The following is a 27,850-nucleotide window of genomic DNA, read 5'->3' as shown; positions in this document are numbered from 1 at the left end:
TTGCATTTATAAACATTTGGAAGTTTATTTAAAAAACATCACAACCATTAACATTGTTACAGATTTTAAGTTTCCTTCCTCCTGGGTCTTCCACACAGATTTACTGAGCATGCTCACAACAATGGTTTTCTTATGGGTTTTAGTTTAAACAACCATTTCTTAAAAGGAAAAAGTAAGAGAGAGAGAAAAAGAATAACTCAGCACACTACCATTTAACTTTGTTTTAATGTTTCTCCACAAATGGTGAAAAATACTAAGTACAGACGAGGAATCATCATAATGTTGTGGTCAACATTATAAATATGGAATTATAAATTTAAAACATTTTCTGGTTTAAAAAATAAATCTGGTAGTAAATGCAGTCCTGCAAGGGAGAGGGGGTGGCTCGCCACTAGTAAGGCCGGTCTCTGCGGTCTTGACGATGTTCTCCCCTGGCAAAGGAAAGAGAGGAAAGGGAGGTGGGGGGTGAGACTCACAACCACATACCCAAAAGCTACCGCATACCAGGGAGACAAAGTTTCAAATAAGAGCCTGTGACCGCTACTAACAGCCGCCGCCTCCAGTTTTTTTTTCTTCCCTCCCCTTTGTCAACGCCACTCACTTCCCCCTCCCCAAGACTTACTTGTCCATCTTTCCTGGTCCTCCACGCCTGCCGCCTCTGCCTCCCATTTGCTCCATAAGAGGTCCAGGTGGGCCCCCAGGTCCTCCTCGTCGACCTCCTCCGAAGCCCCCTCGATCCATGCCCCGGCCTCCTCGGAATCCGCCTCTGTCTCCACCTCGGCCCCCTCGGAACATTCCTCCAGGGCCGCCACGATCCATCAGGCCGCCTCGACCTCCTCTCATGCCACCGGGGCCGCCCCTGCCGCGGTCACCACCTAGTGCAGAAAGACAGCACCACTCAATCGAGCAAAGGGTTGCTGGGAAAGGTGGCAATACCAGACAGGCAGCTGAAGGTTTGCCTCGGAAGCGCAGGCAGCAGGACCCAGACATGCCAAGGCCCACAAAAATGACCAAATGATGGCACATGTCTGTGTTGCGTAGGTGTGAATGTGTGTGCTACCACCTTAGGGAGTCCCTACTGCTTAAAAATATGGTACCTGTTCTTACAACATGTGACAGAGAGCAGCAGCAGCCACAAGAAAAGCTGCAAGCAAAATACCATACAGCAAATGCCCACTTCCCATATTGTTCTCACCCTTTCTGCAAGTCCCTGCAAGGAAGGATATCCTCATTTTAATGTGGTTCCCCATAACCTGCCCTCACGACTGATCATTCCTACTAGAAGCAACTGCAGGAAGAGGGTCAATACAATAAAAGACCCAGATCAAGTGTTTCCCAAAATTTGGTCTCCAGCTGTCTTTGGACTACAACTACCATCATCCCTAGCTAGCAAGACCAGTGGTCATAGTTGATGGGAATAGTCTGAAAAAACAGCTGAAGACCCATTTGGGAAACACTGACCTATATGGTTTCATTCACACACCAACCATAGAGGAAGACTGAGCAACTTAATGTTGGGCCTTAAAACAGGCTGGCGATTCTTAAACTGAAGTTACTGCTCATGGGCTGTGTACAAGTTAGCAGAGAAAACACAGCTTTGGGGTCAAAACTCTTAAGGTTCCAACACAGAGCTCAGCATGCAGCCCTCCTCCCACCTGTAAATTAAGCCCAAGTAGGAAGTGTCAGGAAATGGGCAATCAGCTTCCAAGTCAGGCTTGAAGCCTGGTGGAAGCATGTGAGAAGGCAGGCTGTGATGACAAGAAAAGGAGAATCAGTTTGCGTAACTCAGCGTCAGAGTGTAGGAAAACATCCATAAGCACCTCCATTGAGACAGAGTAAACAGAGCAGAGAGCAGCTAGGCCACTTTGCACCAGATTCTATAGATCAGGGGTGGGGTTGGTGTGGCCCCCCAGATGTTGCAGGACTCCAATTCTCATCAGCCTCAGCCAGTGAGACCTAGTCAGAATGGATGGGAATTGTAGTTTGGAGGGCTACAACCTTGGCTCTAAATGATGTTTCAAACAGCCACTTCTAAGTTTCAATTGAGGGCAGGCAGGTGCTGTTTGTTTTCAAGATCAGCACAGAAGGACAACAGTGCCTACAGGGGAATTAAAAGTTGCAACTCAAAACACACCCGTAGAGGGGCACCAATCAAGACGACACCATTTGTCCCTGCTCAATTACTGACTCAAAGCATCTTGCAACATGGCACCACACCTTTCCTGAAACTGCCCAGGGCCTGCCATTTGGAGTTGCATGGCACTGGGAAAAGTCCCCTCCCCAACTTCCTCATCTTGCAAGCTTGAAACTCGTCCCCATTAAGCCAACTGGTGAATCAAATCAATAGCTTCTCTTCATGGCTACTCCGTAAAGTGCTGGGGGTTCAAATTGTGAGGGATGGCTCCCCATAGCCGGAAGGCCCTCCAGGAAGGCTGGGTGGTGCCACCGTTGTGCTTTTGTGATTTAACAGAGTGTGATGCTTTCATGCTTGTTGTTTCAGTGTAGTGTTTCAGAATGTTCTCTCTCATATATGGACCACTTTGAGCAGGGGCAAAGAGAGGCATACAAGTGATTTCAACAGACAAGCCATTGTACGCCCCGATGTCCAGCACCTGCTAGCCTCATTACCCATTTTGTCCAGCTTGGGAAAGTGAGTGAAACTGAAGCCATGCAAAAGAGATTGGTGATGGGAGTCAGGGCAAGGGGAGAGTGTGCCTGATTTAAATAACCCTTAACATTCCCTCCCCGCTCCCGATCTCCACATGCAGCTTGCACATACATGGCTCTGAGCATTGAACACCATGTGCTCTCCCAGGCAGACTACGACTGCTGCAGGATACGGGAGAGGAATATATACCAGGATAAAAAATTAACTTGTCCCCACCAGCAAGTAGCTCGAGAACTTGGCTGCAATGGGCTACCATCATTGCACCACATTTCCCTTTGCATGGCCCAGCCAGAAACCATGTGCCTGGCTTTTGGTCTGGCCAGCCCCCCATGAGCCCTGGAGACTCTTGGGCTTTTTTTTCCATTTTGGGCACACCACTCCCCATCAGCCACCCCACTCCCAGAGATAGTGCCAAGTGATCCCTGCCCAAGGTCCCACAAAAAGCTGGAGCCGGGTCTGATCAGAGCAGCTCCTCCACCAAATGTGGCACCACCCCACCTCCAGCATAAACCTTGGCAAGGTCAATGTGTCCATTGTCAGTGCTTCCAAGAACGAACAGTGGCCATTTTATGACGACTGTGAATGGCGCAGCGTCACCTCCCCATTTTACTCTGCTGGAAGTGTATACACAAACGAAGGAAAAATATACCACCTGTACAGTTCCCTTACCACTATTTGTCCCGTATATGAGCCCTCTAAGTGGCAGCGGTTTTCCAAGCAAGAATCCAGGACCTTGTGAACATCACATAAGCAGAGGTCAGTGTCACATATTCCGACTCCCACCCCAGCTCGCGGACAAAAGGAACATACCTGGAGGTGGGAAAGGTGGAGGGAGGAAGCCTTCCGGTTTAGGAGCCTTGCATTGGTTGCATTCTGTTCTCCAGGCAAAATTCTGGTTTCCACACCCCCTGGAAAAGGACCAGCATTTAGAGAGATGACAAGTGCATTTCTTGGCTGAACATGAAAAAACAACCAAGGCTGGGGAACTGGGGCGGGGGAGAGCCAGCTAACCACAATTTCATTCACAGCTGGGGTGGGGAGCACAAGGCAAGCCTCTACCCAGAGGCATATTTATCTGGACCATCTTTTGAGGGTGCTTTCCCATGAGTAACTAAGGAAAGGCAAGTCAGCAGAAACAGGCTGCCTAGCCTTTTGGGCCGCACAACTGATCAGGCTGAGCAGGAACATGTGCTTACAAGGAACCTAGCAATATTCTAGGTGAGTTGGTAAGTGAATTACTGAGGTGGTGGCTGGTACCCAACAAAAGGGCCTGGGAACTATGTCCACACCCAAAACATTACCCTAAATGAATTGCCTAACTGCATCCTGGGGTAACTACCAAGCAGGAGTACACCAGGGCAGCCCAGCCAAGATCTATGTTGACTCTCATGCACAGAAACTTGCGTGAGGGCAGAGAATGAAACACAGCGACTTACGGGTTAGGGCACTGCCAGTCTCCTGCTCTGTGCTGGACATTTCCTCCACCAGAAGGGTTTCCTCTCGATCCTCGTGGTCCTCTTGGGGCAAAACCGCCACCCCTGTCGCCACCACGGCCTCCCATGCGGCCCATGGGACCACCAGGACCGCCTGGGCCCCCAGGACCTGGGCCTAAAAGAAGACACCTGGTGAGTTCATGAGCACACCACAGAGCCCTTGGGGGCTAACAGCACTGGTCAGCGTTAGCCAAAGATTACCTCCACGGAGTGGGGGAGGCATTCCACGTGGCTCACGCGGGGGCATCCCTCCTCGCATGCTGTTCAGCGGCAGCTTCTTCCGGGTGAGAGAGACTTTGAGCTTGCTGCCCTGGAAGTCTTTGCCTGAAACACACAAAGCAGAAGTCTCTCTGTGAACAAGAGCTTCACTGCTGCAGAGAATGAGCCACTCACAACTGGGCAAGTAGATCTAAGTCACACTGCTTGGGTAAATGAAGGCCTGCCATGCCTTTGGAAGGAAGTTACAAACTTTGCAGCTTCCATAACTGAGGCTAAAGCAGGGGTAGGCAACCTAAGGCCCGTGGGCCAGATGCAGCCCAATCGCCTTCTAAATCCGGACCACGGACGGTCCTGGAATCAGCGTGTTTTTACATGAGTAGAATGTGTGCTTTTATTTAAAATACATCTCTGGGTTATTTGTGGGGCATAAGAATTCGTTCATTTTTTTGCCCTCCAAAAACAGTCCGGCCCACCACATGGTCTGAAGGACGGTGGACTGGCCCGCGGCTGAAAAAGGTTGCTGACCCCTGGGCTAAAGTAAAGAGAGGAGTATGCAACGCTCAACCGCTCCTCCGGCTTCTGAAATTTCAGCAGGCATTGTTCACACACTTCTGTAGTGTTACACTGCCCCAACCATGCTGCACTCCTGTAGAAATCAGGGCACCCCCCCCCCCGATATACACCACTTGCAATCAAACTTGATGTAATAAGGCACACTACATTTGTTTTAACTACATATACATTAAGTTGACATTTTCTAACATTTTGAGCTATTGCGCATCTCACGTATCAGTGCAGAGCTTTCCAAACTGTGTGTCGAGACACATTTGTGTTGGCTGAAATGTAGGTGTGATGCGCAAACGCTCCCCACACTTCTCTCAGGGCTGGAAAGGGGTTAGTTTAACCTCTGGTTTGCTAGTAAAACTGAATTATTGTATCACAAAATGATGCATGCCTAAAAAGTGTGTCACCAACATGAAAAGTTTGGAAAGCTCTGTGTTAAGTGTTTAAAGCCCTAAAGAACCAAGGCCCCAAACACCTGAAAGACCACCTCCTTCCCTTCTCAGTGGTAGCCCCTAAGTTGTGTAACTCCTTTCCCACAGAGGTGCCTCTGGTATCTTCATTATATGGCGAATGCTCAAGATGCAACTTTTTACCCTGGCTTTTGACACTTGAGATGTGTATTTTTAGGACCCACTTTTCTGTAATTGTAAGCTTTTAATATTGATCAATATTGTGTTTTAATATTAATATTGTGCTTTAATAGTTGTAACCCACCCTGGGACCTTAAGGGGAAGGATGGGTAATAAATTACAGCAGCTGCAGCAGTAACTGTAATATTCTAATTCACTCACCATCAAGCCATTCTACAGCTGCTTTGGCAGTCGGTGGGTCATCATAGCACACAGTAGCATCTCCTTTTGGCTTCCCTGTGTCCTTGTCAAGATAGATTGTTATCATGGGTTGCCCAGTTCTTTTGTTCATCTAAGGGGCAATGAGAGAAGACAATCACACTCTGTACAGGAGTAAATTCAAAGGCTACACCAGCCCCACCCCAAAGTACTATTCAGGAATATGCTTCAAAGAATATCTTTAGAAAGGAAAATGTTATGTGACTAATCAACATCAAATTTCATTTTTAAAAAATCCCACGTGCTTTACTAAGGCTTAGGTGGTCATGCCACACATTTATTTATATTAATTAATTAATCTTATTAGTCACTTGTCACCCGAAGGTATTCAAGTAACTTACAACAAGGAAAAATATGCAATAAATAATACCATAAGGGGAAACATTTCACATTAACGTTTCACATAACCTAACATTTAGGGGGGGGGCCCAAAAAAGAACACACCACCCATTTAAATAATAGTGAACAATATTAACAATATGAAATGATAAACAAAGCAATCCTTTGACCCACTAATCAGCAAATAAGCAAACCTCAAACCCCGCCTCCCTAGTCCAAAAATCATTCAGCTCAAACCAACCATTTCCCCCCTTTAACCTCCCCACCCAGAACTCTGGTGTCAAGGCCAGCTTTTACTATCAGTGGTTAGTGTGTCCAGTGTCTTCCAGGGATGGTCTGGAATCTCTCCTCTCCTTTCAGGGGGAGGAGAATAAAAGGTATTCTTGGGACAATGAAAGACATATGGGAAAACTTAAAAGCCAAATCGCAAGGGGGATTTTTATTGCCTCCCCCACAACTCCACCAAGTAGCATGACAGGCTGCACCTTACAAATCATGTTACTTACCTTGACAACGCCACACTGTTTGAAGAAGTCTGTCAGCTCCTCTAGGGTCACATTGTCAGTCAACCCCTGGACATACACTGAACTGTTGTCAGCATCATCATCTAGGTCTAAGGGTGGGCCTGAGGAGAGAGAGAGAAAATGTGTCACCAAGTACAGGCCACCCCAACAGCTACTGGAAGCAAACATTGGCTCATCCCCCGCCCCCAACAGGGTTACTACCCATTTTCCCCAAGGGTAGGAGATCAGAGGATCCAAGTGAGAAGAGGCATCAGAGGCAACCACAAATAATAGTTGGCCAAAGAATGCCATTTAACTGAGCTTCAACCAGTTTAAAAATGCAGACTCAATAAAACACAGAAAAGGCACGACCAGCTCCAGGACTGTGTAGGGAGGCCCTCAGCAAGACGCACTCTTAATAACTACTGTCCACAATAAAGGCAAAACTAGCAAGAAGCTGATCAGTTTTCCCAAAGCCCTGAGAAGTATCTCAATCTCCAACATTAAAATGAACAAGCAGCATTTTATTTTAAGCGAGAGAAGACTGCATTCTCCTGAGGGTGACTAATGACATGGGACCCATTCCACAGATTTAAAGAATTATCTGAAATTACCTAAATCGAGATCTGGCCCTTCATCCATGTGTCCTGCCGTCCAGGAAAGAGAAATCATAGAAGAGATTGTTAGTGCACGCCTTGCAAGCTACGCTACTGACACACACACAACTACCTATTTACAACCGCCATTTGATGGCATGTGTTAAAACTCAAATTGACCGCACTGCAAAAAAACTTGCAATGCACACCCTTTATGCATTTGCTGCCGAGATCAGCTTGCTATTTTAGCAGCTTTCTAAACCATCACCTGATATTACACTTGGTTAAAGGGGGCTTTCTTGGGCCAATCAGTGCTTGTTTACCACCAGTTACTTTATTTTTTTAAAAACCAAAGCCGCTTAAAATGATTTCCTTCCCCAAATTAAAGGAGTAGTTCCTCTCCATACATCATCACCCTTTGTTTACCCTTCGTTCTGTAACCGTAGGTTAAAACCTTATAGACCCCTAGGCATTGCCGGCAGTACCCATTAAAAGTCTTGTTGCATATGGAATTTTAACGACTTATGAAACTAACAAATATTATGGGCTTTTTTATTTTCTGGTTGCATTTTTTTTAAAACACTATCCCATTGTAATGCTCAAAAACTTACCACCAGGCTTATTGAAGCCACCTCGCTCTCCAGCGCTGCTGGGGGGATAAACGAAGAAATGAAGGCCTTTCCCTTTAAAAAGCCAGTACCGCTCGGAGCCTCTGGGGCTCACTGGGAAGAAGGGCACTGGCTAAACATATCCAAACAATGCATCTGTCTGTCTGTCTTTCTTTCTCTCTCTCTCATCTCGTCACTAGGCCTTTCTTCAGGGCAGCTTGTTCAAATCTCCTTTACACACACGCAACCTTTGCTTGCCTGAGTTTGGATGCCCCACGGTGGCAGTTGGACCCTTTTTTCATGGCTAATGGTATTAACAATGCAATACTTGGCCCCCGAGAAGTAAAAATGGAACTTTTCCATTTATTTATTGTCTTATCAAAACACACAAAGATTTTACGTCCACTGGTCAACTCCCTCCCAATTTTGCATACATAAAACTGCACCCTCAGCCTCCTGCGAGTGAGGCCAGCAAGCCAAGCTCCTGGGCGGAGGACCTTTAACATTAACAGTTGACGGAAAAAATGAGAAAAAGAAGATACAGCAATCCCTAGAACACAGTTCAGATGACAAGTCACTAAAGCCATACATTCAGGTCACTACTGGATTTAACAGTCTCTGTGGAAGGAGAACTTACAGAATATACCAGGGTACAAAGGCGTAAGGGTGCAGCTTTGTGGATACAATTCAACACAATACAACAAATCAGTGCATTAGCTTTTAACATTGGGGGGGGGGTGTCGGAAGGAGAGAAGCCACAAAACATAATTTATGGGCAAAAATGTGCCCAATTAATAAAGTGCCACTAAAAATGGCTTTTTGGGTGCATGTGGAAGCATCATTTGGATGGAAGTAAGAAAGGAGGGAGAAGGACCACTAACTGTTAGCAAGTATTGCACCTTTAACCCATAAAAGATTTAATATACACAATTCCAAGCTGTTGCATGCAGCTTTGTCTCTTTTCCCAAAGTATATATACCATATATGTAATGTTTCCCTTTTTTAACACATGTTTTTACACTTTAATTTTACACAATTCTAAAGTTATTACACCTCCCCTCTCGTTTTAATACCAAACATGAAGTACTATATGCAGTTACCAAAGTTACAGAAGGTTTCCATTTATACAATGAACACATTTGGTTAAAAATATTCTATGTATATTTTTTCCTCTCCATATGGACACCGTGTCTAGTCCCACTTTTCATTATGCTGCCGGCTGAGTACTGAGTACGGGTTTTTAAGTACTGAAGTGTATACAAGGCTCTCACTTTGTAACCTGTAGCATATAAATGCGACAAAGCATGTTAAAAAGTTTCCATGTTTAACAGCCAGTGAAAATATAAAAAAATATTGAGGCAATGAAAGAGGGCACGTTAAGAACATTGGGCTCCTTACCTGCAGGACAGACACTGAAATGCATCACCACACCATGGAAAGGGACATAGTTCCCCTACCCTGGCCCTTGGTGGCCAAAGTAAGTGTTTCATAGGGCCACCCTGGGAATGGGGTCTGCCTAAGGCCTATAGCAGTTACATTCCCTCCCACTCCCCCAATGCGAAGGCCACTATACATGAGCTTTTGATTATGGGTGTGAAATTGCCCTACTTTTTAAGGAGGTCTTTAGAAAAGAAAAAAAGATGTGGTGATAACAATTTCAAGTGTCTGCGTCTACTTTAAAACAGATCTAGGAACACCTAACAGATGAAATCTTTATAATAGAACTAAGGAGCCCTTTTCCACTCAAGCCAATTTGAAAGGGTTACTCTTCAATATGTTAAAATGGCTTGGTCATTAACTGAACAGCTTTTGAAGCAATAAAAGCAGTTGGACTTCAATAAAGATTTCAAACCATCTGGATTCATTTTAGTAAAGCTATGCAGAGTGTCTCTTTTGCTGGTCAAGACTGTTGCGTGTAGTGGGACTGGAAGGCAACTGATCTGTCAACTGGACCCCATGACATCTTTTTCTGTCCCCGTCCCCCCCAATCCTCCTAGTCCAAATTTGTGACCATTTTGGTTTTGGGGGTAGCACTCTGCATAGCTCTATATACACATGGGTGGAACACACACAAGGACACCCTTCATTATTGAGCCTCTCAGTTGACCACCATCTCTTCCACCTTAGATAAACCAGTAATGGAAAACAAGTACTGACTAAACAGGCTTCCCAAACCAGATTCCACCATCAGTTAAAATGGCTGAACTGGTTCGGAACACCTGAAAGCTCCAGCATGGAGCCGCGTCCAGAATTGTAAGCGATTTTTAATTATTATGATTATGATTATGATTGCACCATGTAGAGTCTCTCCTCAAATTCCAAACCAACCTGAACACACGCGATAGCTACGCTAGAGAGCTCTGGGCTTCAAAGAGCATCCTGACACAGCCTATTCAGCTTTGACACGAGCTCAGAGAGCTACTGCCAAGAGAACACACAGCTAGGGCAAGAAAATGCTTTACAAGAGCAGCAGACACCGTGGTACATACCTGCGATATCAAACACCAGCAAGGAGGAATGAATGACATGCGGACTTCTCAGAAGGGGTGTGTGTGTTCAACCCAACAGTTCTTAAACCCACAGAGGGTTTCATCTCTGTTCATCGTGGAAGGGAACTGAAAGTTTCACAATTTGAACACCCAAAACCCTCTTGCCTCCAACCCTCAATTAACTGCAGGTAAAATGTATCCTGCCCCTAGTCCCCATTAGGAAAATGTTTCCATGAATTCATTAGTTGTATATATTACTAGCTGTTAATTAGTTTATTTCCATGGAAAAGTGGTTTGCATCGACATCTTTCAGCCCTTCTTTCCATTGCACACCCTATGGGGTAAAACCAAATTAGGTGAGAGGAAGAAAAGGTTTGCTCTTACCCCATTCCGCCGCGGCCTCCTCCTCCCCGCCCACCTCTGCTCACGCCTGCACGGTCAAATCCCCCTCTTCCCCTGCCCCGGCTATCAGGGCCGCTCAAGCTTCGGTTTTCTCCTGGGCCTGAAAAGCCTCCCGAGTCCTGGCCATACACCCCCATGCTGCTGGGGTGGTCTTGACGGAATGAACCTAAGGAATAGTCAACATTGCAATTTTAGCAAAGTGGCAAACAGCATTCATTTCCTTCCTCTAGAATGTTAACATGCAATGACCCTAATGGTGAACTGAAGCATTCATTAAGATAGTCACAGGTATGCAAAATATCAGGTGGAAAATACTTTATTTTTTTCCAACTGGCTTTTACACTTTACTTTACTCTTTCCACCCCAGCAAAGCACACAGAGGCATCTTTTCTACCTGCTTTATGGGGGCAGGTAGATCAAACTAGTGAAAATAAATATGATATAAAACTGTGTGACCAACACTGTAGTGTAATATGTTGCTTTATATTGTTTCAATATAACATAAAATGAAAGCACTGAAAACTATTAAAACAGAAGAAAAAGGAATCTGGGAAAACTGTGCCCCTGCAGATGTTCTTGGGTCACCAACCCTCATCACCCCCAGCAAAGATGGCCATCAGTGGGGGTGATGGGACAACACCACCTGGAGGGGCCAATGGCTCCCCAGCAGTGCATTTAAAAAAAAAATACAAATATGAAAGACAGGCTAGCTGAAAAGCAGAAACACAGCACAGGTTTTGAGGTTGCTGATTTTAAAAAAAAAAAAACATCTGAAAGCTTCCCAACCCCACCCTTAAATCAGAACACCTTGATTCAAAAGTCCTGATTACCATCTTGGGGTTGTTAACTTTTATCTGAACACACACACACACCGCCCCTATTAACACTCACTTGGTTGCCCGTAGCTGCTGCTCTGCTGACTGTACTGGCTGGGGGTCTGGCTATAGGATCCAGTCGGAGGTGGGTAGCTGGTGGGGGGCTGCTGCCCGTAGCTACTTTGCTGCCCATAGGTGCTCTGTTGTCCATAGCTGCCCTGCTGACCATAGCCACTCTGCTGAGAGTAAGTGCTCTGATCATAACTACTGGGCTGCGAAGAAGAATAGCTGAAAAGATATGTCAAAGGAAAGGAAAATGGCACTTAGTAAAACAGTCTATTTCCACCCATACATGTGCAAATGCCTAAGCAAACATGCATAATTTGCCCTTGCCCAGGCTGATCAACAACTACAGAAAACCAGACCAGTACACACCACCGGCTGCCATAAAATTGACAAAGCTGTGACCAAAAAACCCCCCAAAACCCTTACACCTGCACATTTGCAGACTAGAACGATGCATACTATTAGTACTTTGCCATTAGGTTGCAACCATGTGGGAAATCAAAACACTACTAGTCTATTGTTTTTCTCTGATGCCCATATCTTTTGGAGACTGCGTAAGTCTTTTGCCATGGTAAATGGCAGTACAACTAACCAGGTGGCTGGCGGGAGGAAGGCAATGAAGAGAAGCAGAACAAGTTGCACTGATCACTGCAGTGCTGCTATGATTGGCCAGTCTGCCTATTGCCTTCAATGTCACTCTGAGGAGCAAGTCACCAAGGTAAATCATTATCCATGGTATGCCAATAGATATTAAGAATCATAAATGTTGCTCCTCTGCGTTCCAAGGTGATGTAAGTCACAAAAAGGAGTTGACGTTTCTAACCATCCTTTAAGTAGGGGGGGAGAATTTTGCACCCAAGGACCACATCCCTCACAGACAACCTTTTGTGGGGGCTGCCTATCAGTGGTGGACGGGGCCAGAGGCAAAGGTGGGCAGGACAATGTATGTGACTCAACTTTGTACCGTAGGCACACTAAAGTCAGAAGCTTCCACACATGCATATATTCCTCCATCCATGCAAACAAGAGCATTAATCATGGTTTAAGGGCATACACGGTTCAAGGATGCAAAATGCACTCAAGGAGGGTTCAGGGCAGGAGAGGGGTGCAGTCTGAGGAGCTGAATTCAGCACCTGGGCCTGAGGTCCCCCCACCATCACCACACAAAACATCATCCAGTCAGATAGCATATACATAACAGATGATATGTACTGAGAATTCCAGTAAACTCACCTGGTGGGAGGATAGGATGGAGGTGCAGTAACCGGCTGCATAGGGTAGCTGCCAGGAACCTGGTAGCTGTAGTTACTCTGTCCATATCCTAGACTAGGCTGGCTGTAGCCTGATGTGCTTGACTGAGGCTGGGTAGTCTCTGCAGGCTTGGTGCCATCCTGGGCTCTAAAAATTAAATCCATCCGTGAGGATAAATCTTTTAGGAGCCCCTGCCTGCCTTTCATGTCAGGCACGGGCAACCTTATGTACTGCCTCTGCATGTTAACACTTAACTGCAGGTGGAAATTATATCTCAGAAGATTACTCAGGACATTTTGCCTTCAGGATTTGCCTTAAACCCTAGGCTAATATTTGAGTTTTGATAACAAAATATAAAAACCATTTTAATTTTATTTATATCCCCCTCCCCTTCATCACACAGGGCAGGTCACCATTTTAAATACACTAAACTTATAAAAATTAGTATCGCTGTATGATTCAAACATTTAGTACAATCCATCCATTGACTGCCGCGGAAGCCACAATGGTGCTTCATTAACAGAGGGGGGAAGAATCCTACTCTGAGTGCCATTTAAATGTCTTGCCAATCAAAACACCAACAGCAAAGTACACCAGATGTGTTTTAAGGCGATATTGCCCGAGTACGTTTTGTCTTTTTATCCAGAGTGAAAGAAGAATAGATGGCTATTATTCCACATGGCGCTTCACAGAAAGAACTTCATGTGAGTTCTGTTTCATTCAAGTATTACGTGGAGAAGAGGGGAATGTGCCTACAAACCAGAATTATCAAAGCTGTAGGGCAGAAGCCAGACAGGAGGATGGTATTCTCAAATAGAGTTCTTTCCCTGAACCAAAAGTACAAGCATGTATATGTTAATGCATCCCATTTTATTTATATGTTACCTTGCAGGTGCTGTTGTTGCTGGTTGCTGCCCATAGGTGGGGTAGGCAGGCTGGGTGCCATAAGCAGATGGGGCAGCATAAGAAGCCTGGGTGGTGGTAACCGTCGCGGTGGTTGTATCATAAGCAGCAGTGCCGTAGCCTTGGACAGGCTGGCTATAAGCCTGGGGAGCAGTTGGGGCGGTATAGCCTGCAACAAAAAGAAACCTTATTGAGAAGCTTACACACCTGTGCTTCTCATCACTTTTGATTACTGTGTCTAAGCATTTAAACTAAGGACCCTAGTCAAGGAAGCCTGTAAACAAAAATGCTTTGTGGGAGGGTAGTGCCTCAACCTCACTAAAAATACTGACAGAGAAGAGGCTAAGTAATGAATTTTTTAGTATCAGCTTAAAGAGAGCTACTTTCAGGGGGGAAAAACATATATCCAGAAGCCATCTCTAAATCCAAAATATAGTTAAAAGACTAAAGGAAATGTCAAAGTACTAGGGTGATTCTGATAAAACTAGTGCCCTTGCATTTCACGGGAGAAATAACGCAAAAGGAAACCCATCACAAGCCACTGTCAATGTACAAAGATTGAAGCCTTCACATATTTCAACCATTCCATGACACAAGATGGTTCCCAGGATTACAGAATGGACAGCTACTCTTTGTTAGCCATTATAACTATAGCCTTAAATTTATCAGCTAAGTGGGGGAATGGCAGACTGACTGGAACTTACGAGCTCTTGAAAATTTCCACATTTGTACAGGTGGAATAATAGTTTTGAGAACTAATTCTCAAATGTTGCTGTGGAACTTGAAGCAGAACCATTTTGCACATTATGCAATATGATGCACTACTATCACTTCTGATTGCAGGGAGGGCCACTCTTTTGAACCCTCCAGATAAACAACAAAACTTGCCTTATGTAGCAACCAAATCAAGAAGATTTAGAATAGCTCCCATTTCTGATAAGCTACAGCCGCTTTACACACACTCCTGCAATCACTGTGGCCTGAAATCCAAGTGAAGGAGTTTGACAGCAGCCAAACTGCATGCCCATATGCAGTCATAATGCACAAGTTTCTCAGACAAAAGAATATAATGCTACAAGGCTCTATTCTCCTTCTCTGCTGCTTTGAAAAGACAGCAGTACTGGACACTCCCTCCACAGTGACTATTGTAATGATTCTAACATCCAGCCTTCAGAAGCATATTTCAAGCAACTGGCACTGAACTGTACTGAAAGGTAGTGTCTCAAAATGCTTATGAAGCATTCTTCCAAAAGCTCCAGGTGAAGTGGAACACAAAAACAAACTGGCAAAACATGGGTAAGGATTGTAAACAGAGTAGCAAGCTTTGTGCAATCAATAACGATTTTCAACTTTCAGAATGGCTTCCTGAATTAACTGCAAATGCAAGTTATAAAGAAAAGCAACCTAACATAGATTTACTCCATATGCAGATCTCTTAGTAAATTTGAATTCATGACTAGTCATGTGATAAATCTTTCAAACATATATGGAGCAGTCTTTTAACCCACAATGTAGGAACACTGATGTCCAATTTCAGTAAACTTAAGCCTTAAATTGTTGTTGGAAAATATTTTGGGGGGAAACTGAATTATGCAATAATTGTTCTCACTGAACCCCAACTTTATTTACTGTAAGAACACAGGAATATGCTATAATTTAGCATATGAAACAGTAGCACTGTTTCATCAAATATTGTAGTGCATTTTATTTATTTAAACATTAGACATGAAGGAACAAGTGGCTGCATCCTAAGCATATTGTTTTAAGTTTGGGGGGCGGCCAGACTCTCCATAATCTTTAGATTCTGTAAAGAGCTTGAATTTGAACAAACTCATAAATTCATGAAGCAAGCAAAGTTTGGTTAATTAAAACTAAGCCAAGTGCTGTTGCATTCAGTTTAGGATGCCCAAGCAGCTTCAAATAGCTAACCAGGGATAACATGACAGAAGGTGTAGATGGCCCATATCAAAGAGGAATCCTGGGCCTGGGCAGAAGAGGTTCCCAAGGCTGTGTGCGTTTCAGGCAAAAGTAAGAGTGTGTCTTTGGCAGGAGGCTTAGGCCTTTAGCAAGGTGTGCTGGGAAGAAGGGAGAACGACACAACCATCTTGACAGGCTCAAAGAAATGCCTTGGACCAGCGCTGAACTGCTGTGGGGAACAAACCCCTCTTGAGATGACCATGCTATAAGATCTGGACTCCACCTAAATTCAGGTGTAAATATGTGAATAAATCATATTTCTTAAAGCTACGACAGCCTCTGCCACGCCTTGCTTCTCAAAGAAACACAGACCCTGAATGAGAGGCTGGAACCTTGAACCTTGCCAGTTTGGCAGAGATTGGAAGTGGTGCCCAACTTTTGTGACAATATATTTAACAATATGGAATTAAAAAGTAAAGAGGAACTATTGACATTGGGGGGGGGGGGAGAGTGGTCAAGTACTACTTCAGCTTAGAAATGGTATCCAGGATCTGGTGAACAAAATCACAAGCTTCATAAAGGAGTCCTAAGGCTCATGTTTTCTAAAAGTTGCTTCTAATGCTTAGAAGATACTTTCAAAATAAGTTTGAGATGAAACAGGATATGCTGTCCCAAGGGGGGGAATCAGAAATCCCACTGGGCAATGCTCAAACCCTTGGGGATGCCTCAAGGGAGATCCTTGGACCCTGTCCAATATATGGACCTAAAAAATAATCATGCAGACCCAACATTTGTAAAGAAAAAACTAGTGACACTAAAATTCCTGTGGGACAATTAAGGTGTAAAAAAAAGTGGACCAACCACAACATGTTGCAGTGTAGCAATGCACTGCTACTCAGAATTTTAGTCACTACATTATTTTGCTTTATCCCCATGCTCATTCTTCGTGTGGCTCATTTGGGGTTCTGTCCTCTCAACTTTGTTTACTTTCTTACAATATTTGTTTTCCCTAAGACTGCTGGAATCCCATCCCCCTTGTGCATCTGAATACTCACAACGTATACAATAGTCACAGAGGAAAGGAGTGGTATGTTCTAATACTGATGCACTTCATCTTTGTGTAAACAGTGGCATATTTAACAGACAAACCTAGGAATTCCCAGCATTAATATAGTTCCACCCACCCCCAATTTCCCCCTTCTTGGGTTCTGAACAAAGCTTTTTTTCAAATGTTTCCATTTCCTTCCAGGGTCTTCAGATCTATCTGTAAACTCAGAACTAGATTAAACAACTGACTCCTCCATTGTTACGCTACCAACTTAATCATTAAAAACAGAGCTGGGCCAGTAAATTGCTAGTGATTTGAGAAAAGTAAAGCAATTCTTCCAACTGTGTATTTGATATACCTGCATAAGCATTCAGTCATCTTGGCATGCAAAGAAGAATTAGATCCTCTTCCTGCTATGCCTGAGAGAATTTAGAGAGCCTACTTTATATATCAGGTATCCGCTTTGCATGCTCAAATGCAGTGCCTCCAGGCAACACCTTTCCTCCATCCCTACCTCTTACAGTGGTACCTCTGGTTACGTACTTAATTCATTCCGGAGGTCCGTTCTTAACCTGAAACTGTTCTTAACATGAGGTACCACTTTAGCTTATGGGACCTACCGTTGCCGCTGTGCCACCAGAGCACGATTTCTGTTCTTATCCTGAAGCAAAGTTCTTAACCTGAAGCATTATTTCTGAGTTAGTGTAACCTGTATGTATGTAACCTGAAGTGTATGTAACCTGAAGCATATGAAACCCGAGGTATCACTGTACTTGGGCAAATGTAGAACTGCAAAAAGTACTTAACTGTTTGGGGAACATTCAGTTCTACTGGTTCTGATGCCTTGTCCTACTAGTAGTTTTAACTGCAGGAGTTCTATGCAACAGTTGAGAAGCCAGGTATGAAACTGAAATGTGCCACTAGCACTGAATACCTCCTCTCTTCCAAATACTCTTAATCCAAAAGGCCTCATGTCAGAGACTGCTCCATTCCCAGAAAAGCAGTTGTGGTAGAACTGAGATTCTATACTAATCTATTTAACTATAGGTCTCATAAATATATGCCAAATTGGAAACATTCTAAAACATTTGCATCATTAACTACACAGTTATTTTTACTGGCTAAATGTACAACCGAAAACAGTTTCACCATTCTGTTGTTTAAAACCTTGATCTGCCAACACAGTAGTTATTTGTTTTAAGCACAAGGAAAAAACATGCTACTTAAAACTGTAGCCAGGATGCTGTTTGCAGTGTTTTTGCATGCACTTTAAATCCAGACCACAGAACAAGTGGTTGCTGTACAACCTTCAAAAGGTAGGTCTATTTTTCAGACATCAAAATAAAGCACCAGGATGAACAGAACTTCAGTTTTAACACAGTTTAGCACAAGCAAAATAATTTACAGAGCATTTATGACAACACTGAGGTAAATGTCTGAAAGAGGAACCAATAACATGGAACATGCAGAGATGGTGGCTGCAACAGCTGAATGTGTCTAATCATGCTGTTCACCCTTTAGGACACTGGGAAGACAGCTGAGTTTGGTTAGCTTGAATCATCTTTGTTCATAGCTGTCATTTTAATACATAAGCTTTATCCATACAACACAGTAGTCAAAAAGCTCATGAATGGCACCCTTTCTACAGCAGATATTCTGCTGCAAAGTAACATGAGCAGCAAACATTGAATGGGCCTTTGCCAACCATACTGCAAGTTTTGCTGGTAGAATAAAACCACCTAAAGGGTTAACACCATAAATTTAGACCAAATGAACAGCATTTCCCATGCAAAATTGAGCAGGATATTCAAACCTGTACTGGTCCCTTCTACTGTGGAAAGCACAAGACAAGAAGTAGAGGGCAGACTATCAGAACAGGCAAGCAGTCTTGTGAACTACTCATCCTCGAGCAATAGAAAGGTTTAAGAGAGTCTTAGTACTGTCACAAAAGGTAGAGTGCCTCATTCCCCAGGTATGTTAGGATCTTGCTAGCAGCATTCGTCAGCAATGCCTCAATGTCCATGTGAACCAGTACCCAAAGTGATCCGTAATATTAAAGTCCAATTTGCTTTACAAAAAGTTCCCACCCTAACATTAATTTAAAGCCTCCAAAGCACAATGAAAAAATAAGGAGACTGGGTGGAAAGAGAAAAGGCACACTTACCAGTTGGAGGCTGCCCATAAGAACTTGCATATGCTGTTTGCCCGTAAGTAGCAGTTGTCTGAGGCTGGGTGTAGCTGGCATCCGTGGGTTGCCCGTAGGTTCCATAGCTTTGTTGCCCATAGGCCTGCTACAAAGAGGGAAGGGGCTTATTTTAATTTTGGGCTCTACACCAGTGTTTTTCAACCACTGTTCCGTGGCACACTAGTGTGCCGCGAGATGTTGCCTGGTGTGCCGTGGGAAAAATTCCAGCCAGAATATCAGCTTTGTGTTCAGCCAAACAGGCCCTGGTTGCGCACTGAAAAAGTATTTTATAATTTTTCATATTTCTGTTTACTTACTATTTCATAATAAAGTAATTATAATATACTTTCTTTGTGTTTATTTGATTCCTATTCAAGAGAATTACTTTATATATAGTCAATATAGGCACAGAGTTAATTTTTTTAACATTTTCTAATGGTGGTGTGCCTTGTGATTTTTTTCATGAAACAAGTGTGCCTTTGCCCAAAAAAGGTTGAAAAACACTGCTCTACACAAGAGATTTTAAGAATTTTATTTGGGCAGAAAAGTCTGTAATCATATGTAACTGAAATGAGATGGGTGAAATCACACGTCCTGTATCAAATATCTTCCTGCTCAGGCAAAGCAGATTCACAAACCCACGAGGTGCCAGGGAAAGTGGAGACAGGTGTATAGTAGAATTGTCAGTTAACAGCTAGTAAGTATTACTGGCCATCCCATGAGTCTAATTCACTCTATTTCGTTATCCATGCTGTGTACTAATCAGCACCCAAGCAATTTGACTAAGGAAGAGCTAGATGAAGGATAACTAAAGTTAATTAGACACCTCTAGCACCTAGCTATAAGTTAACAAAATTAAAGGCCTTGAAGCCATCAACTGCTGCTTCTCAGTTCCTTTACATAAAAGAGGGTTATATTATTAGCTCTTGTTTTCAGGGTATGACGCAGCCCCTTTTAAAATTTCATTTCTGTGCTAAGTCCCTTAATACTTTAATCTTGCATGGCAACTAGCATGTTGCAATTAAATCGGGTCTGGCAGCCATCACACAGCAGCCCCGTGTTTTGTTTCCATAGCTCAACATGATGGGGGCTGCCCTTATAGGCCGTCACCTCCCACAGGGCTTTGCTGCATTTGTCCTCCAAGGGCTCTGTATACGGGCGGGCAGGAGCAAACTCCATTAACAGGGAACAAGAGCAGCAAACAGCCAGCTTTCCACTGCTTGTGCTCAAGGCTATGGCTACTCACTGAATGAGTATACACACTGAATGAATACTTGCAGCAATAGAAATATACTTTCTAGCAGCTAGTTTTAAAAGCCCCAACAGAAAATATGGGAATAGATGCAATGCTATTTAGCAACTTTTTGTTTTGCAAAAAGGTTGTGGTTTCATTTGCATTTAGAGGGGAAGTGGCTTCTGGTTCTTTATTACCTGGGTGGTCTGCGCATATCCTTGAGCTGGCTGAGCAGCATATGCAGTGTAGCTGAAGGGAGGGAAAGAAAGAAAGCTGAAGCTGTAAAATACAATGACTAATGAAGACAATGCATTCATGAATAACCTTCAAAATAGCAGTACTAAAACAGTTTGTTATTAAAACTCTGCTATGTCCTTAAAGCATAAAATACATTATAGGAATTCTAAACCAAGTCTTCTTTCAAGAATAGGCTATATTTATCTTCAAAGTAACTTAACTTACCCCTGCTGGGCTGCTGCTTGGCTGTAGGTACTGTAATCTGCAGGTGGTAAGGAGACATAAAATCAAGCATAAGAGGAGATGGGTGGGGGAGGAAATCTCTCAACACCTCTAAACATAAGCTCAGAATCTAAGGTTACACTCACCCCCTTATGTTTGTCATATTAAAAACTCCCCTGAGATGCATCAGCTTGTGATTCCCTTTCACCAAGAGAAGCTGGACCAATTAAAAACAACACTATTGCAGACACAAACACAATGGAAGTCTGAAATCTGTTGTGTACTGTATTAACATCCAAGATTGGCACCACTTCTACAGCTTTTTCAACCTAACTCTTCCCCACCCCAAAATCATCTATGACCTCAAATTCCATTTTGGAAGTTACAATTTCTAAGTCCTACTCAATGTAAAAGCCTTTTGAGAGGAGCCAGAGACAATGCCTTTGCTTATTTACAGCCAAACGGCACTTAATATTCTCAACTCCAATAGGCAAAGAGTCTACTCGAGCATAAGCCGACCCGAATATAAGCCGAGGCACCTAATTTCCCTACAAAAACCTGGGAAAGCTTATTGACTCAAGTATAAGCCGGTTCACCTTTGCCGCTGTGGAGGAGGAGGAATGAGCAGCCTAAAAGCAGCCCTACGGGCTGCTCCTTCCTCTTCTTCCTTTGCTGCTGTGGAGCTCACCCCATTGTGGGGTTTCGAACCGCCATTCTTCTGATCGGCAAGCCTTAGGGCTCTGTGGTTTAACCCACAGCGCAATGTTCCCTTGTGTTATACAGAGAAGGCTGGGATCCTGTCCTGTTTAAGCAGGAGCCAAGGAAAGTGAGCACCTGTGGGGTTTTAATACTTCCTTAACTGATAGGCTTTCTGCCTTCTGGGGTCTAAAGTTTGCATTTATGTGAGCAGTTCAGGAATGGAACAAGCTGCCTGAGGAGAGTAAAGAACCGCCGTTCTTGTACACTTCTTAAGGAATGGTTGACTGGGGTGAGCGGGCGGCGGCACGAGCGGAGAGAAAGGGCTTCTTTCTCGCCACCCCCACCGCCTGCCTCACTTGAGTATAAACCGAGGGCAGCTTTTTCAGCACAAAAAATGTGCTGAAAAACTAGGCTTATACTCAAGTATATAAGTACTTTCATTTATTTTGCCAAGCTAAGCTGTCAACATTGAGATTATTCAAATTGACGAATGTTTTCCTGAAATTTGTCCTAAGATCTTTCTCCAACACGAGCGGCAAATTTTACTATACACAATGTTGAAAAAGGAAGCAAAGCAAAGCACACTATATCTTGCTGTGTATTCCTACTAATATAGTAAATGAACACTTTTGACCTTTTTAACCTGCACAAAGTCTAAAGTTGTATTACTATAGGAAAGTAAGAGAATTAGCAAAACTCTTCACTCAACAACACAAAGGAAAGGTCTATGAGAAGATCCATTTTGTACCTTTTAATTTAACTGCATATCAATTAACACAATTCAAGTCTATAACTGTTTTTTCCTCTATCCAAACATTTAATCCGTCTCGTGATTCAAACTGCACAAATATTACGATTAAACATTGTGACACACCATTTTAAAAGCTAATATTTGCAGAAGAGCTTTAGTGACATAACTTTCAAAATTTATTTTGTACTTAGTTAAAATGAAATCAAGAAGGCCCAATCCAATGGGGGCAGGGACCCCAGACTTCCTTAAAATAGCTCTCAAATCTAGGAAGGAGGAGAGTTGCATGATCACTTGAATGAAATACAAAATAAGGAAAACCTAAAAGCTGCAACCTTCTGCCCTGTCCATAACTGACTTAAGAGTTCATCAATTCAGCTATGCACAATGAGTTCTACTTCAAAAATGAGTTCTACTTCTACTTATGAAAATGAGGAACTCTGTGGGCAATTACTGACCTTCAGGCAGTTTACTATTCCAATCATACTCCCAGCAGACTGAGATTTTAAAGTGGTCACAACTATGATTTGTAAAAATTATGCAAAATAGCACAATCTGATAAAACTGAAGCCTACTCTTCATCATTACACAAGGGAACAGAACAGCAAACATTACTTAAGAATGCCACGTAGGGCATTCATAAACCCACAGCACTTATCCTCAGGAACCAAGGAGTGTACATAGTTTGTGCCACAAATTAAGAGAATATGGCTTCCAGTAGGAATGAAAAAATATTTCAACGTGTTAAAACAGCTGGTTTTCATGTGATTTAAAAAATGAAAAAGCTCTTGATAAACATCCAATTTCAGTGGCACCGTGGATATTTAAGCCAGCTATTCCACCAAACTGCACGATTTAAAAAAACTTGTTTTCACAGTAAGTCATCTTTATTAAATAAGTCATTGCACTATTGAACTAGCGAAGACTGGGGATTCTGTTTGGACACCCCCCCCCATCAAGCACCACCAATACCACTATATATACCTATAAGTTTAAAATAAAATCTGCATTGTGCTTTACCCATTACAATTACCATTCTGCGATCTATCTCCTAAAAGCATTTACACAGCTGCAATCACGGCACAAATTTTACAATTACTACATAAATGACTTATGCAGCAGTCATATGCCAGAAGGCACAATTTCCAACTACCCTATTCAAGAATGGTGTGTAATTGTCTAATGTGCTAACAATAGGTCCGTTGTATGAGTAATAGGACATCCTTATTGGGCAAAGTCCCACTGAACTCAGGACTTTGCAGTAAACACTTATGGGACAACACTAAGCCACTTGGAATATGCACATACAAATGCACAAAACCATTCACGGTTTAAAAAGCAAAAAGTCTATTCTTTCACTACACTACTTTACATATTTTTTAAATTTATATCCCACCATTCCTCCCAAAGGATCCCTAAAGTGATCAGCACTTGTTAAATTTATAATTATTATATTAGATGACCATGAAATAGCAACAGACTTGATCACATGATCAGATCTGTTAAATAAGGTAGGCCAATATTTGGATAGCTAAGGGTGCCTTACTTCCAGTTCAACACATTTTGGATACAAATGATGCCACACAAAAAATGTAAACAGCAGCAGAACTGGAAGGCCCAGTAGTATTGCAAAGTATCCTTCCAATACTCTCCCCTCCCCTTGGATCCTCCTGTTTTACCTCTAGTTCTCCTCACTCATACCCACAGAGAGAGTACCATGTCTGAACTAGTCCTTTTAAGTTTTGCATATTTTACATCTGCAGCAAAAACAACCAAAATTCTACTACAGCAGGGAACAGCAAAGAGGTTTTCCGGAATGTATGTAGTGGGGAAATGAGTACAGTGGTACCTTGGTTTACAAACTTAATCAGGTCCTAAAGTCCATTCTTAAACCAAATCTGTTCTTAAACTGAGGCTCGCTTTCCCTAATGAGGCCTCCCGCTACCGGTGCCCTTCCACTGTTCAGATTCCATTCTTACCAAGGTAAAGTTCGCAAACTGGGACACTACTTCTGGTTTTGCAGAGTTCATAAACCAAATCATTTGTAAATAGGGCTGTTCTTAAACTGAGGTACCACTGTACAGTAGTAAGATGACAAATTGGCGATTGCTTTTCTTTTTTCTTCTTCTTCTGGTGCTGCTACTGTTGTAGCAAAAAATGTATTTCTGTACTTTCATCAGTCGACAGCAACTCGCACACATATAACTTATCCCCCATCTGCCTTATAGACAAAACATGTGAGAATAACAAAATCATAGTACTGTAAGACAAACAGTAAACACATCTTTTTCCATCTCTCCTTTTTTTTGGATTTTATGCTGTTTAACATAGCTTAAATATGTTAAAATGTTACTTGCACCTTATTTTAATATTCAACACAGACCAAAAAAAGAAAAATGAGCTTCACTAAAGAAATTTCACTACCCCAAGCCAAATTCTTCATATACAGTAAGCCTGCAACTTACTTAGGGGTTATGATCCAGGGATCATGCCAAAAGCCAAAATCATTTATAATCAAAACACATTGTATTCAGTGGCGAGTGGGATTGCTAAACTCATTTTTCCTGGAAGCCCACCAGCTTACTTTAAAGCTGAAAGCACACAAGATAAATTTGTTTAAGTTGCAGGCTGTTGCTGAATGTTCTACCAAAAGAAAGGAATTATTCTTCCCTGGATCAGTTTTTGCACCAGAATCAGCTGGTAATCTCTCATGGCATTTTTTTGGCCCTGTGGTTTTCAGAGACAGACCTGTATAGGCACTTCATTGCTTCTCTGGATCAGTTTTGTTGCAAAAAAATTATTGTAACAGATGTTTTGTGTGCATACCAATACACATTTTGACCAGGACTACATACAATTCTTTAAACTATTTATAGGTAGCTGATTTGATTTCCCATTGATTTCATTCTGGGAGATGGAGGCTAAAAGCATGTGTTCAACTTTCCCCCTGGAATCCACAAGCCATGTGGCTAAATCTTATGCAATCTTCCCTCAGAAGGAAATCCAATGGAAATATTCCCCAAACATAAAAACTGTCGGCAGCATTTTAATGTGCTTATTTCTGTCTGTAATGTACCCAAAATGCTATCTTTGGAGAAAAGAGGCCAGCTTCCCCAGTCTGGTGCATGTACATGTGGGTGAGTATATGCATGCATACATCCCTATGCATTAACACATGCAGTACACACACAGAAATTTCCAGCAGGGCAGCTGTGTTACATCTGCTGTGTAACACCCATCGCAAATCTTGCAATACCAAGACAAATGGAAGTTATTTTATTTGCGGAATACAGTCCACTTTCATCAGAAGCATACATAGGAAAAACAAACTGGGAACAAAAAGTGATGAAAAGGCAAGCAGCAGAAACGTTTGCAATACTTTGCACTCCTTCCCCATTATCTGAAAAGCAGGGTGCAGCAGAGAAAAGGGATTCCTAATAATAATCAGAGCAGCTTAGTGATAATACCGCATCTCTTGTATTCTTTTCTCTCCAATTCTCTGTGCGCCAGACATTTTTATCATCATTGTTAATTTATAATTATTACAGTAAACAACGTCATCACTGTTCTTGTGAAAGAGGACAGGCGCATCATGCCACTGGGGGGGGGGGGTGCAGCACCCCTCTTCTCTCCCCGCCTCGGTTGAAGAGCAGAGTAAAATAAAACACGAGAATTTGTCGATTTATAATTTAATGGGAGGACAGGAAGAAAAGGTATTGAGGCCGAATAATGAGTTTCTAAATAAAATTAACTGTTTGCCCTCAAGGCCCTTCCTACCTCACGCGGCTCCCTTCTTTCCAGCCGTTAATTTATAAATTGAATAAAGTTAATTATTTAGCGGGGGAGGGGGGGGGCGCCCGGGGAGGCCCTCTTGCAACCCGTCGATTTACAAAATAATTTTGTTTTTTTAAAAAAATGTAATCGAAGAGAAAAAGAGGAGAGGAAGTGTGCATTGAGGCTTGCACCGGGGGCGACACCAGCAGCCACTTCCTCCCACCTCCACACCTTCTTCTCCCTCCTTTCCATGAGGTTAAACGAGGCCTGGCGCTACCAAGAAAGCGCACGGGTGGGGGAACCGCCCCTCCCTCTTCCTACTGACCCCCCCAGCCAATCACGAAGTCGCACGCGCTTCCCGCCGCCGCCCCTCCCCCCACTTAACGGCCGCCCGGCAACCATTCCCCTCCCCCCCCCCACAGAGAATGAGAACTTTCCACAAAAGGCCGCGGCTTCCCGGCTTTCCGCCCCGAGCCCCCTTCTAATTCCCCCCTCACGGAGGGATCCCCTTCCCTCCTTCCCTCCCCGCTCCCAAGGTCTCTCCCGCCGCCCCCGATTAACATTAGGCCTCGCCCGGCTCTCCTCACCCGTCGACGCCATTTTCTTTCTCTCTCTTTCTTCCTCCTCCTCCTCCGCCGCCGCCTCCTCCCTCACTAACGTCCTCCCGGTCTTTCTGACGCCGCGCACTGCGCAGGCGCGAGGTTTTCCACTCTGGTCGGCACCACTGTGCGATGCTAAAGCGGGGGGGGGTGGAGAGGGAACGCGCCGCTTCTTTTCTTCCTCTTCTTCTCTTTGTATTTATTCTAAATTCAGGTTGGAGTCAAAGAAGTCAAAAAGAGTGCTAGGGGAAACATGCGGAGTAGAGGAGCGGTAGGAGCTCTTTGCGCGTGAAATAGTGTCGGACGCTCGCAACCCCTCCTGTTGAGCGGTTGGTTCCGTCCGGGAGGCTTTAGGGATCCTCGTCCAAGAGGCAGAGCGATTGAAAAACGCCGGGCGGGTTTGTGTGAGTCACATTAGGGAAGGGGGCGGGTTCTCTTGGAGGATTTGCCCAGAAGGTGATTGGGAGAGGCGGTGAGTGGGGGAAGTAAGCCCCTTTGAAAGTAGAGAAAATGCCTTCGTTTATCTTCTTTACTCAACACGGGTTCCCCACCCCACTCCCTATTTTATCCTCACAACAACCCTGCGAGGTAGGCTAGGCTGGGAGGCAGTCCCTGACCCCCCCAAGCCACCAACCGTGTTTGAAATGCCAGGTGAACTAGTCCCTGCCAGGGCTCGATTTCCCCTCCACCATGAAGCTCACTGCCTCTCAGCCTAACCTATCTCTCAGGGATGTTGTGAGGATAACATAGAGAGGAGGGGAACTATACTTGCCAGCTCTTGGGTGGGATAGGAATACAATAAATAATACAACTCCCATTAGCCCCTGCCTGCATAGCCAGTGGTCAAGGGTGATGAACTTGGGAGTACAACAACATCTGGAGGGCCACTGGTTTCCCCTCTGGATTACATCAGTAGTTCCCCACCTTTCCCTCCTATGGACCACTTGAAAATTGCTGGAGGTGTTGGCAGACCCCTAAACAATTTCTCTTCCTGTTGTGAGCATTGCAATACACTGGAGCTAGATCCTGCATAGTTTTAAATAACCGTACTTTTCCGTGTATAAGACTAGTTTTTTTTTACTTTAAAATTATGTGGAAAACTGTGGGTCGTATTATACATGGGGCAATTTCCCCCCCTATTTTCTTAAATTGGAGTCCCTAAAAATAGGGGACGTCTTATACATGGGGGCATCTTGTACACGGAAAAATACAGTATATTTTTACAAACATGCTGTGACACGGGCCGCAGTTTGGGAGCCCCTGGATTAGACCAGCCTGCCACTTTACTCTGAGTAAAGATGGACAGGATGCAGCTGCGTTTTGTTACATTATCCAACACCTCTTTCAGTATCTACAAACCTTAAATATCTAGACGTTTTGGTGTCTGAATCTAGTTATTTCTCATAGCCTTTGGCCTCCATAG

General features: G+C 43.6%; 1 protein-coding gene across 8 annotated transcripts; it reads right to left on the bottom strand.

The window, feature by feature from the left end:
* Window positions 1–26,482, bottom strand: EWSR1 (EWS RNA binding protein 1). Of its 8 annotated transcripts, none has more exons than XM_033174779.1 (19): window positions 26,416–26,482; window positions 20,611–20,647; window positions 20,346–20,397; window positions 18,894–19,020; window positions 18,543–18,560; window positions 13,747–13,933; window positions 12,844–13,008; window positions 11,621–11,832; window positions 10,712–10,895; window positions 7,842–7,879; window positions 7,249–7,281; window positions 6,638–6,756; window positions 5,736–5,865; window positions 4,363–4,485; window positions 4,105–4,276; window positions 3,479–3,576; window positions 3,338–3,400; window positions 623–875; window positions 1–431 (listed from the first exon to the last, which is right to left on the bottom strand). In XM_033174779.1, the coding sequence occupies exons 1-19, from the start codon at window positions 26,426–26,428 to the stop codon at window positions 392–394; spliced, it is 2,064 nt and encodes a 687-aa protein (XP_033030670.1). In that variant the 5' UTR covers window positions 26,429–26,482; the 3' UTR covers window positions 1–391. The 8 variants fall into 8 exon arrangements, with proteins under 8 accessions (XP_033030670.1, XP_033030671.1, XP_033030674.1 ...); XM_033174780.1 differs by having other exon boundaries at window positions 7,842–7,876; XM_033174783.1 differs by lacking the exon at window positions 3,338–3,400 and having other exon boundaries at window positions 26,416–26,481.
* Between the last annotated feature and the right edge of the window lie 1,368 nt (window positions 26,483–27,850).

The sequence above is a fragment of the Lacerta agilis genome, chromosome 17 (genome assembly GCF_009819535.1).
Source record: "Lacerta agilis isolate rLacAgi1 chromosome 17, rLacAgi1.pri, whole genome shotgun sequence".
NCBI lineage: Eukaryota > Metazoa > Chordata > Lepidosauria > Squamata > Lacertidae > Lacerta > Lacerta agilis.
Note: the sequence above shows the minus strand (reverse complement) of the source record. Positions and strands in the feature narration are given on the sequence as shown.

What these genes read in the sequence shown, in the direction of transcription:
- EWSR1 (XM_033174779.1), bottom strand. An exon ending in CAAGCAGCAGCCCAGCAGGG is followed by an intron (nt 20,398 to 20,610) that starts GTAAGTTAAGTT and finishes CCCTCCCTTCAG; the next exon opens with CTACACTGCATATGCTGCTC. An exon ending in GACTGGCAGTGCCCTAACCC is followed by an intron (nt 3,577 to 4,104) that starts GTAAGTCGCTGT and finishes GTCCTTTTCCAG; the next exon opens with GGGGTGTGGAAACCAGAATT.